The 16,580-nt window shown below is 42.2% G+C and overlaps 1 protein-coding gene across 1 annotated transcript; it reads right to left on the reverse strand.

The window, feature by feature from the left end:
- Positions 1-7,097: 7,097 nt before the first annotated feature.
- On the reverse strand, positions 7,098-16,549 carry phf10 (PHD finger protein 10; the record flags this gene model as incomplete). Its single annotated transcript, XM_080849397.1, has 12 exons — positions 16,475-16,549; positions 15,880-15,992; positions 15,639-15,769; positions 15,449-15,532; positions 14,714-14,856; positions 14,333-14,473; positions 13,998-14,107; positions 13,465-13,615; positions 13,150-13,278; positions 9,636-9,744; positions 8,987-9,175; positions 7,098-7,192 (listed from the first exon to the last, which is right to left on the reverse strand). The coding sequence occupies exons 1-12, from the start codon at positions 16,541-16,543 to the stop codon at positions 7,098-7,100; spliced, it is 1,464 nt and encodes a 487-aa protein (XP_080705523.1). The 5' UTR covers positions 16,544-16,549.
- Positions 16,550-16,580: the final 31 nt, after the last annotated feature.

Here is a 16,580-nt window from a genome sequence, read left to right on the forward strand (position 1 = left end):
TATCAGGATTTAATGATGGGTTAAAATGGTCTACAACATATATCTGTTCTTGTTTAATCTCAGAATCCTTCCAGGATCAGAACACATCAGAGAATTTGTGACTATATGAGACATTTTTATTATGAGGATAACTAGCTCATATTAAAACTGTTTTCTGGGTTATGTAACTTCTTCAGACGCAAATTGCATCAAGTGGCATTCACAGTGGTATGAAGTGGAAAAAGTCTTGTGAGACATGGACTAAATGAAGTGGTTTACTTCAAATCAATTCCAAAATTGAACTGCTCAATTATTCATTTTTTTTTAATGTGAAACACCTTTTAGCAAATGTCTGGTATTTCATGGTAACATTTTGTGGTATCATAAACGATATAATTTCATAGAAATTAGTAATTTATACAGTGTAATTCGGATTTAGCTGTAGAATTTACTGGGTTTTACCCCCAGAGAAGCACAGACAGCAAGGAGAAGTAGAAATCCACAAAGCCTTTCTGCCCAAGACAAGTCCGGGAGAGGATATCCTGAAGAATGGGTTTGGCCCATCAACCTTTCCTGTCAAAAACAACAATAAAAATTATAAATAACTCATCAAAAGAGTCCTGCTGAAAAAAAGAAAAAACTCAAACAAACAGAAAAACAGTGAATTTCGAGATAAGATGATAAAAAAAGAGGAAGGAGGATCTGGAGTGTTTAATTTGTTTTCCCCCGTTTCCTCAAAAAGTTAAGTCAAGCCTCCATAGATTGTTCAGGATGAATGAGCACTCCATAATGTGTGGGAAACACCCTGGATAATGGGACAGCAAAAGATGGATGAGACTTATTACATTTGCCTTAAGCGGCGCGCGCTGTTTGACTGTCTGCCTGCGAGAGTGGGCGCCCTGTAATTGAGTTATATGACTGATGTGCAGTAGAGGTTCACACAGGCCATGCAGGACTTTTCTCAGACAGAAGAGTCCTCACCGTGCCTGTTGACCCCCTCTCCACAAACAAGTGGATGAGTGGCTGCTGGCGGAGGGGGCAGAGAAAACACAACAAAACAAAAACAACAACAACAACAGCATCAGCAGCAGCAACAATAACACAAGAGTGGAAATGAGCGAGAGGACTCGTGGCTGGGAGCTCATAAATCCTCGCCACGTCCACATCATTTGTTTACTCACCTCCTCCTCGTGTCGATACGAGTCCGGGGAGAGTTTTTTCCCAGGCCTGTGCTGGTGCCTGCGGAGGCCTAGAGGACTGGGCTAGGGTTAGATGACCAGCAGATGCAGCTGGGCCAGGCCAGAGGCGTCAAGGAATGTGGGCAAACAGGCGAGCTGCAACATTTCACAGTCACTTTCCTCTGTCGCCACAAGCGACATATGAGGTGAGAAAACAAACTTATTAAAGAGAGGAGATCTTGAGACAGCTGAAAGAGAGAGTGACAGACAGAGAGGGAGAGAGGGAGAGAGTTTCACTGGCCATCCATGCTTCTGCTCATTCCCAAATGGTCTTCACGCCCATGGTCAGCCATCTTGAGGCAAGGTGTCTCTCATTTAGCACGTGCAGGCTAAAACGGTAACGCAGAGGTGCAACTAACGGAAAGAGGCCGCCGGCAACAGTCAAGCATTCTCTCTCTCTCTCTCTCTCTCTCTCTCTCCTCACCCCTGCCGTGGCACCACTTTCACAGGTTTGTACCGATAGCAGGGCACTCGTGCCTGTCACTCTCTAATCCCCCTCAAGACCTATTTGGCACGGCGGTGCTCGTCAAAGACAGGTTGGTCGCAGCAGCAGCAGTGGGATTCCTGTCGCAGTCTCTCCAGAGTCCTGCCATCACCAAACCTGACCAAACCAGAGCAACCAAACCAACAGGCAGGAAATGCGAGCGTTTCATATCATTTTAACACTGGAAGAGAAAGTAAAACAAAGGAATGAAAGGAAGCCAGGAAGGAAGGAAGGGCGGGAGACTGACAGCCAGAGAAGGACACAAAAGGAATGAAAGAGACCATCACATAGACACACAACCAATGCTGATGTACACACAGTGGAGTGTGTAGTGGTCCCTGGAGAAGTGGGTATACTCTTAACTTTTTTAAGCAGCCCATACAGCACAATATAAACGTCCTGTTTTGAGAAGTGGGTAAACGCAATGCTGACTGTAAAATAAGTGGGTATACTCCCTATACATGCGTACACCCTGGAGTACACCACTGCGTACACATACACATGTAGCGTGGGCATATACATATTTACATATACACATACCATACTGGTAAAGATTTCATGTTCCTGGAATGCCAAAGAGTGCTTGATTATCACCACACCAATTAAAATTCCTCCCAGAGCTATGGAATTCTAAACACGTCACCTATTAGAGCAGACAGTTTTTTTTTTGTTGCATGACACAAGTCGAAAACGCTGAGGTCAATGACCCTTTGAAATATGATTTCCATCAGACACATCTAAATCCTAAATCCTGAGAAAAAGAAAAATATAACATTCATCTAGGTTTAGTTATGACCCATATGGAACATGTGTAAGACTGGATAAGCGACAGGCCATGAAGACAGTTTAGGACAAACTATGAAAGTGTAGAATTAAAGAAAAGAACTGGCTTTTACTGTGTAGCACAGATCCCAAAAAAGAAAATGAAGAAAAGATTCCTGATATGGGCTCAAAGGCCTAGAGTGAAGTGGGAGACAAGACTAGAAAACTTGTAGAGGGCACTGACATTCAGTTTAGACAATCCGAGATGCTGCAACAACATCATTTTTTGTGCCATGTCTCTTTTTTTCGTTTTTTAGGGCCTTGAGAAGGACTTTGAGGAGAGAGCACCAGTTCAGTTCCCATCTTGATCACAGGCTCTTGTCTATCTGCAATGATTTGCATTCTCACACAACCCACAGGACACCCTCACCATCACCACACCCACACACACACACACACGCACGCACACACACACACACACACTCTCCCCTCACACCCTCCACCCCAACCCAGAGAATCCCACGGAACCCCCCCACACCCCTTGCGTCGGCTGCTACATTGTCCGGAGGATATCCATCATTGGGGTGGAAGCATGCATCGGGCCCGGCTCACTTAAAATGCGTCTCGTTCCTTTGCAGTGCCCTGGCGCGCGGTGCGGTGCGGTGCGGCAGACAGTATCGCACAAAGGAGGGGCCTGGCGGGGGTCATACTGTCCTGGGAAAGTTAAGTTTTCCATTTAAATAAACAAATGACGCAGCCTTCTGCCAGGCTAGGGCTGAATGTGCCCGGTGGCAGATGGCAGTGTCCTCACAGCCACGGGGCCCAGAGAGCACTAATCCCCCGGGGGATCAGCCATCTCTGGGTCATCAGTTGCTCACATCAAGCAGAAAAAGGGGAAGAGAGAGTGTGGAGGGGTGAGAGGCAGAAGATCCGTGAGAGGAGAGAGGAATCCTTGTTCTCCTCTTAATCCCCTCCACGCAACAGCCCCTGCACATTTGGGTGGGGGGGTGTATGTGTGTGTGGGTATTATTAAAAAGAGAGATAGATGGGAGTTAAGCTCCGCAAATCCAGTCTGATTAGCCCTCTGTGTTATGGGTCTAAGTTGTGAGGGTTGGGGAGTGGGGGGTGCGTGCAAATGAAGATATGCAGGGCCCAGAAAGCCGGGGTTTCATCAAGTTGGATTTCGCTAACGCCTCTGGTGTTTACCAACACAGGCGAGGCATTGAGGAGAACCTGGAAGGCAACGCAGCTTAACGTGGAAAGTTCACCTTGAAACTCCGCTCCAGGATGTTGTGATTGTGTCTCGTGAGTGGCGTGGCCGGAAGGACGGCCAGCCCGAGGCTCCGGCATTGTTGCCTTTGCTGATTACTGAGCTGCAAAAGTGCCACGTCGGTCCCACGCAAGGGCCGTGTGCACGGCCGTGTTTATGCACATCAGCTGCTGCCTTCCACACAAAAGGCTTCATGTGACTCAGCAGTTGAAGGAGAAGAAGAGACTGCAGCACACCCCCTCCCCCCCCCCCCTTACACACACACACACACACACAAACACACACCCCTCATCCCCCATCCTCTCTTTCCCCTCGGCAGCTCTCTATTGCTGGGAGACTGGTTCTCACACCTCTCCATCTGGACAGGGTCCTTTCGAGATGTCAATCACAGCAGGGACCCCCATTTTTCAAGCAGTGTTTGGGACAGCCCACCCCCCCCCCCCCCCCCCTCCCCTCCCCAGGAGACTTTCTGGGGAGGCCACAGAAGTGGCAGCTTTTCTTTTTTTTCTTCTCTCGGCCACCTCCCCATCTTGCTTTTCCCTGAGAAGATGGCAAGTCGAGCTGAAGACCCAGCTCTCAGGGGAGGTGGCTGCCAGTGCCCGGAGTCAATTGCGACAAACGCAGCAGTGACACGTTCACAGCATGTGTATGTGTGTGTGTGTGTGTGTGTATGTGTTAAGCACAAGATATCTGCTCTGATGACTCAAAGCATACTCATGTGAGATGCAACCAAGTCTTTCACACAAAAAATAAAAAACAAAATGACACGTAAAATCAATATGCTCAAAGATATAAGAGCATAGTCAGTCTCTCACACAAACAGCAAGCATTTCTAAACTGTTTAACTACGGCCAAGAACATTTAAGACATTCATCTTTTGCATTGTTTATCAGTTCTCTTTATATTTTTGAAAACCTAATATTTTGAGATCAATAGGTAAAAAGTCAACAGCCTTTGATAGTTTGTTTTCCTCTTGGCACTTTCCTAGGAACTCCTGAACTCACCGTCACAGTAGTACACACTGAGAATGTTCTGCCCCCTATCTGCTCTGGATGGAAACGATCTAGGTGGTTAATTTACAAACAGCTCAGTGATGTTCTCTGTGTAGTGGAAAACCAGTTTACTTCCCTATCATGTGACAAACCCTGGAGTGAGGAGATATTCAGATTTGTAATAACTAACTTTTGAACTTAATGCCATTTCTCAAAGCTTATGTTCCCATTGAAGAGATCATTGCACCCCTACTGTCCTCTGGAACTTATGCACATGTACCTCCACAACATCACTTACACCCAATGTCCACAAACAATGTCCAACTCAAAAAATACATATGTGAACTATTCATTTATCCGTAGTAGCAAAAACATCTACTAACCAGAGACCCTCTCCGCTGAAGAATCACTGGGAGTGACACTTGGTCGCCATCTAGTGGTCAGTTTATGACCTCCTCGGACAATTGTTCTCTGTCTAAGGAACTACCAGCCAAATAATTTCCTCTCGCTTAATAGAGCCCGTTTAAAGACATTGTCAATCATGGACAACAGCAGGGAAAGCAACACTGACTACACCCTACTGACTGAGCAAGCTAAGAATATGTCCACAGTAATATTTAGGTGTAAGACACTGAGTGTGTTCTCTGTCGGTGCTTCACAACTAGCAGAGATCTTACAGAAAAGGGAAGAGCATGCAGAAAACAACATCGGAATCAGAATCAGGTTTTATTGGCCAAGTAAGTTTGCTCAAACAAGGAATTTGACTTGGTGAAGTGGCTCTCAGTGTGCTTGCACATAATATACATCACAACACAAAACAAAACAAACAGTGCAACTGTCTAAGAACGAAGTATAAAAAAGTATATACATGGCAAATTCAAACACTGGTGCCACCTCAGGTTTTACCCTCACCTGATCCCTCAGGCTGCTCTTTAGCTCAGACCAACTTGATATCTGTCAGGTGCACAAAAGCAGATGGACTCAGCGCCAAGTCGGTTGGACAGGCAGACAAACTGACACCGTAACTGCCAGCGTCGTGCCAGCCGCCCGCCCGCCTCTGAGCTGGCCCCAGATAAGAGACTGGGCTGGGCCCGGGTCCCAGAGGTCCCCGAGGTCCTGCCCCAGATCTGCCCGCAGCCCCGTGCTGCCCTGGTTAAGCCATGTAGCCGCGCGCTTACAAGCGTCCCATTGTGTCCGAGCCCCGGGCTCCCTGAACACAAACACCGGCTGCTGAATGGGGCGCCTGGTGGCTGCCATTCAGGCGTGCGGGCGGCGTCCGTATGCGGATTCTCTGCTGCTGCTGCTGTCCAGCACACACACCTATCATGTAACAGGGGAAAGCAGACACAGACACACACACACACACACACACACACACACAAATACACCTACACACTTGAAGAGAGACAGGCCCACGTATGTCACCTATTGCTCTCACCGCAGTCGTCAGGTACCATCTGTCGCATTACCTCACCGCAGAAGCCACAGACAGGAAGGGAGGGGAGATGGGCCTTAAATAGTGTTAATAGCTTACAGCAGAGAAAAAGGGAGAGAGAGAGAAAAGGGCAGACGTGTACAGATGTGTTTTCTGCGCTAAGAATAAAAGAAAGGGAGAAGACTAAAATGGTGAGAGGGAAAAAAGATAAACGGAAAGGGAGACAAGGAAAGAAAGAGTTTGTAACAGGATCTCTCTGATTTGTGGCGGGAACACGGTCACTCAGTCACAGTGAGAGGCCACTCATCTCGCAGGTGACTTAATCAGGCCCCTTCAAGCTGCCAGCTGTTAAATATACATGTGGCTTTGGTGTGTATCTGTTGTTCTCTCACTCCAGCCCTTTGTTTGCCTCTCTAACTATCCCTTCTTTTTTCTGCTCTCTTTCATTTTGGAGCACACAGCTCTTGTGAAGTACAAAAACACACGGAAACAAAATGAAATTAAAATCATTAACAGCAATACTCTTTTTCATTTGTTCATCGACCATAGCCACTGTCCCTGTGCATTTAAGGTTAGAGATTTTTTTAAGCCTTTTGCTCAAGTGTTTCTCTGCTGGGTTGAAGAACACTAGGGATCTACTAATGTACTACTAATGTACTGCATTTACTCCTGAAAGAAGATTATCGCATCTGAGTCATCTGATTATCAAAAACTTTATTTAAGAAAAGATGATGCCTGTCATACATTAATAAACACTGTTTATTACAATGAATACAAAAAGATCTACATTTAAAACAAGGCAAGTCAGTATTTACAGTACATGATAGGAGCACCTAGGTGAGCAATACAAAAGTCCTGAACGAATATAAACAAATCATTTCATCAAAATATCACCTGAGACCTTAAAAAGCTTATTCAAAATGGTCTACACTTGTATTCACTTAGGGGTCGATTTCCCCTTTTTTGGCGTCTTGGCCCCTTTTTTCTTCGGAGTGGAGAAGTCCTTGTTGCAGATCTCACAGACCCAACAACCTGCAAAACAGAACACAAAAACACAATTGGGTGGGAGCTACCACTTAGTGTAAATACTGTAGGTATTTTTTTAGATGCACCAGACTACAACACATCCTGTGTTGGCCAGCCACAAAGTCCTGTTAATTTTCAGCCAGCCAGTAAATTGCCCATTGGATATTTAGCAACTGCCACATTCCACATACAGTGGCATGCAAACGTTTGGGCTCCCCTGGTCAAAAGTTCTATTACTGTTAAGAGTTAAGTGAGCAGAAGTTGAACTGATCTCAAAAAGGCATGAAGCAAATAGTTGAAGCATCCTTTAAAACATTCTAAGGATGAGAGTATTGTATTTTTTATTACAATTTTTGAGTAAAAAAAAAAAAAGAAAGGATCATCGTGCGAAAGGTTTGGTACCCCAAGAGATTTGAGTTCTCAGATAACTTTACCCAAGGTCTCAGAGCATAATTAGCTTGTTCGGGCTATAGCATGTTCACAATCATTGTTAGGAAAGGCCAGGTGATGCAAACTCCTCAAACCTTATCCCCACTATCAGCAGCCATGGGCTCCTCTAACTCTCTAAATAAATACAAATAATACAAACAAATAATCCCACAAAGCAGGAGCAGGCTATAAGAAGAGAGCAAAATCCCCCTAACAAGAATTAAAAGACTACAAAAAGCGTTTACAAGCTGTGATACTTGCCAAAAGGGGGTGGTGCTAAGTACTGACCATGCAGGGTGCCCAGACTTTTGCTTTGGGCCCCTTTTTGTTCTTTGTTATTTTGAAAGCATAAAACATGGAAATAAAAAAGAAATATTTCCTAATATATGAATCTTCAACTTTAACTTAATTTACTTGCTGAGCTATTCACAGTAACAGAAATCTTGACCAGGAGTGCTCAACCCTTTCACAGTGCACATTTTTCAGACATCGGACAATCCGCAACCCAGAGATATTCAGAGTTTGAGAACGGCGGATTGTATAGATTAAATCCTATTCAGTTGGAAACCAGCCTCAAAATAACTTTGCTTTAGCAAATGAGGATGTTCATGGATATCTAAATAGCTTGTGCCAAATGAAAGTACCTTCACTCACACAAACATATATGTATGATCGTGCTAAGGGGCTAATTTAAATAGAGTAATGCTATACTATGCCTTATCATCCAACCCTATATCGGGAGTGTATTTCATCAAGATTACTTTTAAAAGCAGATGAGGCCACTTCAAGCACTCAATGAAATGTGATCTCGCCAGGCTGTCTGCATTTCTCTCTATGTATCAAACAGCTCTGAGGTGATTGTATAATTATATGACAAATTATGCATCCCAAGTCTCATATTACTATATCAAAATATCATTAGAGAGCAGCTGGGTTAAGGTTTACTCTAAGGGCAACTCCAGTCTCATTTATGTTCATTGTTTGTCGTTCATATACAAGGGACATATTTACACTAAAAGACACTGGAAATCTGGTCTGACAGTGTGGTATTTGCGCAACTGTGTTCTGGGAGGCATAGAAAGACCATAACCAAACAAACACGACTCTTAGCAAATGTTATGCATATGTTTGTGAACATTGGTTTGTTTGCTGAAGGAGGAAAATAAATGTATGAAAAGCCCAAAAAGGAAAAAATATAAAGAAATGAAAGAAGTGATGAGGTGATGAAAGAAAGAAAGATAGAACAGGAAAGGTAAGATGACAATAAAAAGGCAAATAAAACAAGATAATACAGGAAGGTAAAAGACAGTTCCAAAAGAAAATTGTGGGGGGGGTTAAAAGAAAAGAGGACTGCGAAAGCTGGAGTTATACCCTTAGGGAGAGAGTCCATTCCCACGCAGAATGTGTGGAAGCCGCGGTCGCATTTGTCGCAGAACATCATCTGCTCCTCATGGTGGGGCTGCTCACACACAGTGCACGTCTTGCACTCCATGCACTGCCACGGGTACGTTTTTATCATGGCCACCAGCTCCACACTCATGTCCAAACACGACGGATGACCTGACACACACACACAACCATACAGCCTTACCAAACCACATCAGTCTATGGATACATATTCCCATTACACTAAACTATTGATAGAGCCCCAAAATGTAATTATGTGGGCTGACTGGTATTACACAGGAATGTCATGAGGACCACAGTTCAAAATGTGTCTTTTCCCCCCCTTCTCAAACACTAAGATTGCTTGGAGGTCATATTTTATGAATACATAATTCGTGAGTGTACGAGTGAGATCAATATTTGCATGTCTTTTCAAGGTTGGTCAGTATAACCCAATTTTGTACAATACGTCTCTGGCATCTTTGCATTGATAATGAAAACAGACGATCAGTGGATAACCTTACAGATATACAGAGTGTGACAATAACACATCTACTTTCTTTAGGGGATTAATCCCAGACATGTTCATGATAACTGGATTGTTTCTGTTGTCTACGCAGAGGTGTGTGCTTACCGCTGTTCTTGCACTGCGAGCAGTTTATGAGAGCCTCGGGCTTGCCCTTCTTGTTGGACTTCTTACCCTTCTGGCATATGCCACAAAAATCATTGGGAGTGACCTTAGGCTGAAAGGGCAAAAAAACCATGGCAACAAAGCCAAGAGCACTTCATGACATGAACTTAAAAACACACAATTGTTTCCCATTTCTTTTCTTTTTCCCCCCCGGATTTATTCAGGTCAACAATGCCGTGTTCAAGATTCTGTGACGTAGTGAAAAGGCTTTGAATAGCTGCTGATCACGGTTACTGTTTATTCTAATTATTATACGGCTCTTCAGAATGTTCCAAAAAGTACCGTTGATTTGAATGGGCCATCCCTACGTCATAGGTCACATTAATTCCTGATAACATACCGCTGCGAAAAGATAAAGACCGCTGTCATTGGCAACGGGTTTTGTACTTCTAATTCACATCTTTCATATCATTCTGCCAGAAGGCCAGTCATTTTAACGAGTAGACAGTAATTTGAAGTCAGCAAGTAATGGGTTGCTATGCAACACCTGAAACTTCAAAGTTCTATTTGCTTGAAGAACTATTTATTTCTAAACGGGACTCATGAAACGGCAACTAAATCATTAAAAAGAGGTATGTTGGACGAATGTCTTCTATCGTTTTTGGCAAGTTAACGTATAATAAGCGGGATAATGTATTGGATAATGTATGGGAATTATTTTTGGAGAATGACCTCCGGACAATACATTATCCCTTACATAAAACGCCAATGGATTAGGACCGATAATGGCATGCAACAGATGCAGAATCTTGAACACAGCAGGGTGGTGACAGATCTGATCACGATAAACCCAGCTTTGCACAGGTCTCTACAGACAGGAAGAGAAAACAGTTCAGTATTCAAAAACAAAGATTAAACAACAAAAACTACATTCATTAATATCACATATTTGATGAACAAGTAAAAGAGGATTCTAGTAGCAAGTTACTTGTGCCACCAGAAAGATATTCTGTAATCACACTTGTAGGTGAATACTTCCATCACAGCAATTGTGCTACTACTGCCAGAGGTAGCCAAAGACTTATGACACTTTTAAGTGGTTGCTGTCATCACACCGTATTTCAATACAGGATCATCAATTAAGTTTCTCTCCTCACACCAGCTTGAGGTAAAAATGTTATACATTATCTGTTTTAAAAAACGAACACTTTTCTGGTTTTATGCACGTATTCTAAGGTGAATGCATTATTGACACCCATATTCTAACTCTACATATGTCAAACAAAATATGCATTCAGTATGTGCATAATTTGAAAGAAACCCTCCATTGGCCATCTACATTGGTTTCAAACCGTTTTATTTAAATGTGTAACGGTAATGAACTATCCCAATACGGACATAAAAGGTCTAACCAACTCTAAAGACTTACAACTTTGAGGAAACAAACATTAAGATCAGACAGCAAAAGAAAGAAAGAAACAGAGAATCAGAGAGAGAGAAAGGGAGAGAGAGAGAGAGAGAGAGAGAGAGAGAGAGAGAGAGATATTGTTGAGCATATCAACGGTCAACAAATGTCTAAAAGACAGTAGCTTGTTGCTGTGGTGCAAGAATAGGAGCTTAATAGCCAAACAAGAAACGCAGCAATCTCATAGATTCAGTAGGGACAAGAAAGCAATCATTTTCAAAATGAATCATTTTCCAATCAAGTTGTTCCAACAGGTATATTTCAAAAACGGGCAGGACAAAAGACAGATTACTGACAGCATTCTTGACAACAGAGGATGAACAGAAACTGGACCCAGGAGGGGTTGGTAATAGGAGAATTTTAACTTAACTTTTAACTTATTATGCTGAGTTCTAATTGGAAATGAACTCCAAATATCAATGAGAATATCTAATGTGACCAATACTTACAGATTCTGGTTTAAGTAAAAGGACAAAAAATAAGAGACTCAAAAGAATCAAATATTAACCAAGGGTTGTTTGGTCAGTGCATGCCAGCACATGAGGAATGAATAAAAACCGAAAAGAAGACACTAAGCTTAGGTTAGGCTAACCAACTCCACAGTTGTTTGGAGCGCATGAGACATTTTTTGAAAAAAAGGACAAAAAAAGGGGGATAATGAGTGGAGTTCTGAAGAACAAAACATTTAAATAAGGCATGATGTAGTATAACACCAACTCTATATATTCAAAAATTTGCCAATTCAAAAAGAAAAGTCTTTAGAGTGCATGAAAGGGGGATCAATGGAGGTAGAGAACAGGCATTCCAGAAAAATGGAAAGGACTGAAAAGAAAAAGTGCAGAGTGCAAACCAATTTGCCACCCAGTTTACCTTTGGCACCCTGCTGCTATCAACATCATGAAAACATACATTTGCCAGCTGAACATGACATTAAAAGTCTATTTAGGCTTTTAAACTGAATTAGTTTCTGTCTGAAATTATAAGATTTGTTTACCATTTTGATGCTGAGTTACTAAGCTTTTGTTAGTAAACGTAAGTGCTAATGATATTGCTTTTAGAGGGTTTCTGTTAGCGAAACTGCCATAAGGTAGATCTTTTGTTGATCCCTTTCTTTCAAAATTAAAAACAGAAATCACACAAAATAGAAGCAATCAATCCAACCCAGAAATCAAAACTGTCATATCAAGCAAGAAAATCTACACAGTTGATAGTACGAAATCTGTGTCTCTTCATACACTCAAGTTCAATTCAAGTTCTGAAAAATACACAATGTTCAAACAATATGCATACCGCATCAAAAACATAATATGTGTATATTTATATTTGAAAACATACGGCAGTGATGTTCAAAGCATGACTTTCAAAAACTTTGATAGTCATCTACTTAGAGCTTTTATAAAATCCTGTAGCTTATAAATCCTATTTTTGAAGGGTAAAAGAAGGTCAAAAGTGAATGGTTCTAGCAGCCACACACATCTGCTTCTTTGCCAATGGGTCCAATCGGCAAGTGAGCAGCATAGAGGTATTTAAGGACATTCAAAGCAAAGTTACTTCACAAAAAAAAAAAAAAAAATACATTTACAGTTGAGGGCTAAGTAACTGTAAAAATAAAAAAGTGCCTCAAAGAAACTTCCTCAACACCCCCCCACCATCCCCCCAAAAAGCTTCTGTAGTCAGAAGGGTTGAAAGGAGTTATTGCTCCACACTTCTATGCTGGGCGTAAGGATCTGCTCCATCGGACTGGAGAGTGCGGAGAGAAGGCTGACTGTCAAAAGGGGGGAAGGTAAGTTCCACTGGTGATCAAAAGAGTCACAGCGAGAGCTACAGTCCTCTGGAGGAGTGTGAGTGTTTATACGGGCGTGTGTGTGAGAGACGGAACATCAGAAGTTCTAACTGGGACCAAAAAAAAAAAAAAGAGACTTCTCCTCTGAAGAGGGGTGTTTTGAGGGGTTAGGAAGAGGATGGGGAAAAGGTGCTGGAGGAGAAAAGTGCTGTCGAGGAAAAAAAAAATTATAAAAAAGAAGAGGAAGATCAGGGGCTTTTTTCTTCTACCTTGTACCCAGGGTGGGATTTGTGTTGGAGGGCACGCGGGGTGTTGTCTTTGCGGACCTTGGCTTTGCCTTTGGAGGGGACCCCACCATCCTGGCTGTCCCCATCAGATGTGTTCCCTGATGAGCTGTCCTGAAATCACAAGTTCATCTTTTTGTTTTAAAAAAACCCGAACTGCTCTGTTAACTGTGAAATGACTCTGTAGGAGTGCTGACTTTAGGCTTAAAGAGATCCGTGGTTTGTGCCATACAATACTTGAAATTATCATAAATTAATAAATGGAGGCTTTACAAACACACAGAGGTTATAGTTCCTTACTGATGAGCCTTTTTTCTTGCCGTCTTCTCCTTTCACCTCATCTCCGTCATCAGAGTCTCCGTCGCTATCAAGTGCTGGAAGCTCCGGATCCAGAGGAGGCTCATACAGAGCAGTATTCAAGGGCAGATAACGTAGCTCGTTGGGCGAGTACCTGTATGCACAAATATGTGAAAGAATGATATTTGCATGAGATTGTAGTTTTGTGTCATTTTTAAAACATGATCCATTTCCACAGCATGAGCTGTACATACAGCATCTCACAGCATGGGAACTGCATTTACAAAACTGATTTGTGATGAAACAAAGATGCACAACAACTAAATAATTACTGAACGAATGAATATTGCCATTCTGACTGTGGGCAATAACTAGTTATCATTTTACATTTTCAAAGCGGTTTTCTTAACTGAAAACCGCTATTGAACTGTATTCTCTCGTCCTGTGAACTATTGCCATTCCTCTTACAGACTTTCTAAAACAATGACAGTAACACAAATCAAAAGTGAGTGTAGACAAAAGCATGAGCGACATACCTTTTGAAGTAGTCCTGAAACTGCCCAGGGATTAGGGCCACAGGGTAGGGTCCAGTTTTAGTGTGCTCTGGGGGCAAAACTTTATATTTGCCCTGAGGAACCTGGATGATCTGTAAGGCAGGGATTTCTTAAGTTAATGACACTTTGCGCAAACAACCCACAGCAACCTAACTAGCCAAGTTTAAAGAACAAAAATGACTACCCATATGAAATAAGGATTTGTAATCCTCTCAGTAGGCTAAAGTAAGTAAATCCATTTGATTTTTAAAACGAATCAGCTCAGGAAACACAAAATACATGAGTCTGTGGCTAACTTGTAGATGACTTCAGCTTACGTGTGTCTGAAGGTCAAAGTATGCTCGTCTCTCCTCCATGCGCTCTCTGTTGAAGTTGCTATTGAACTCAGCTGCTTTCTTGGCAGCTTTCTTGATGTACTCTGGCACTTTGCTTGCCTCAACTTTCTGTGGTGTCTGCTGCTGCTTGGAAAAAAGTTATATATGGACGGTTATAAACTTACGTGACAGAATGGACAAAATGATGTCTAATTTTTAAATTAAGGATGAGAGGTATTTCATTTTCAGAAAGATTCAGTTGGACACAACTTTGTTTTTTTGTTTTACATGAACCGGAAAACACCCCTGATCTGATTAGCTGAAGCCAAGAGGGACTTAGCAGAAGAGGATGAACACGACAAAAGAGAATGATGCTTTACTCACCGCACTTTGAGTACTGACTGAGTACTCTTTTTGTATCCTCTGTCGCTCCCGTTCCTGGAGAATGACTGAATACTCTGCATGTTTAGCTGGATACTCCTTAATCATCAGGTCTATCACTTCATCACTTCGCAAAGCTGTGAGGCCTACAAGTGGAATGAAAAACATGTTCATTACAATTTATATTAAAGGCACCCAGTTTAACTTTATAGGCTTGAGACTCGAAAAATAAACATTCAATTTCTAGTCTTTTTTACACATAGTAAGTTTCAATAACTCCACACCATTACATATCGACATTCAAGGAGCAAAGATGAGACGTCGTTGTGTGGTGAGAACTGATAGAAAATCGTACACAACAACAATGGCCGTTGGGGAGAGGCCATTTTTCCATTGACTGGAATCCTGCTTTATTTATTGGTGCCACCAATAAATAAAGGTTTGGGGAAAAAATGGAGGCGATTGTTGTTGTTTACGATTTTCTATCAGTTCTCACCACACAACGACGTCTCATCTTTGCTCCTTGAATGTCGATATGTAATGGTATGGAGTTATTGAAACCTACTACGTGTAAAAAAGACTAGAAATTGAATGTTTATTTTTAAGCCTCGAAAGTTGCACTGGGTGCCTTTAATGCATATAGAGAGTGAAACATATGTAATGACAAAGCATTCAACACATAAATAAATAAACATGTAATTCAATCAAGCAGCTCTACTGTTACAGAACTAAACTTACCCAAAGTACACTGTGTTTCAGTGATGACATTTTGCTCCCTCAAGTACAGCTTCTCCTTGTGGGAAAGGTCCCTCCTCTCTAAGTCTTTGGGAAGCAGAACATATGCAGATTTCATATCTTGCATTATACACAACAGTTAAATGAATTACGTCAATTAGCTGTTTGTATTCTGAAAGACATATAAACTTACCTGGATATTTGCGTTTAAACGAGGTCACCCCCAGATACTCGCTAACTTGCTCTTGCAGCATATAATACTCTCCCGTGTCATCTGGTGGCCATTTGTATTCAGTTAAGTTTTCCGCCGGGAAATAAGTGGGTCTGTTGAGGTGGAAACATTGTTGAAAGTGACTGGAGAATCTATTGCAAAGAAAATTCACAAACAATAAGTCAACGTAATAAACTGTCTGCCGATAATTTGTTTTAATTACCCAAGTTCCTGACTAGACGTGTCACAACTTCTAGAGCTATCCCCGGAGCCCATTCGGCGTCTTTTAGGGGCTTGGCTGCCATCATTAGAGGTCTCCTCCGTGAAGTTGTCATCCTAAAAGGCAAAGCAGAGTAGAGTTAGTTCTGAATGTATCACTATTAATGGGGAGCTGCTGCAGAATACCGATCCCTTCCAAGATTACAGAAAATAACAGTCACTATATGTTTGTCTGGAATCAATTACTATATATTTATATTCTATATACACCCGATGTCGAGACTAATCACATTCTAAATTATGTTTGGCTATAAACATGGCATGTTCTGGCATGTATTTTTGTCACTGTGACCTCAATATGATATAATCAATGTTTGCCAGCTAAAACGAGAATGTTTGCTATCTTAGCAACATAGCCAAATGTTATGGTCAACAGCTAACTGCGTGAGCTCTCATGGTCAACGGCTAGGCTGAGATGAATGAAACAAAGGCGGGATGCTCTGTCAATAAGCAATGTCAAAAGCAATGTAATGCATTCTTCAAACTGGATGTTTACACTGCTAAAAGCAATTTAACTATTGCGTGTGAGTACCTACTACCTTTAAAGATTGCGTTCCAGGTGTCGCAGGACCACTGTCGCACTGTCTTGGTGAGAGTACAGTTGCCATTTTGGTCATTTCAATGGCGGGCAGTGACATAAACAGG

Source organism: Sprattus sprattus, assembly GCF_963457725.1.
Source record: "Sprattus sprattus genome assembly, chromosome: 12".
In the NCBI taxonomy this organism is placed as follows: domain Eukaryota; kingdom Metazoa; phylum Chordata; class Actinopteri; order Clupeiformes; family Clupeidae; genus Sprattus; species Sprattus sprattus.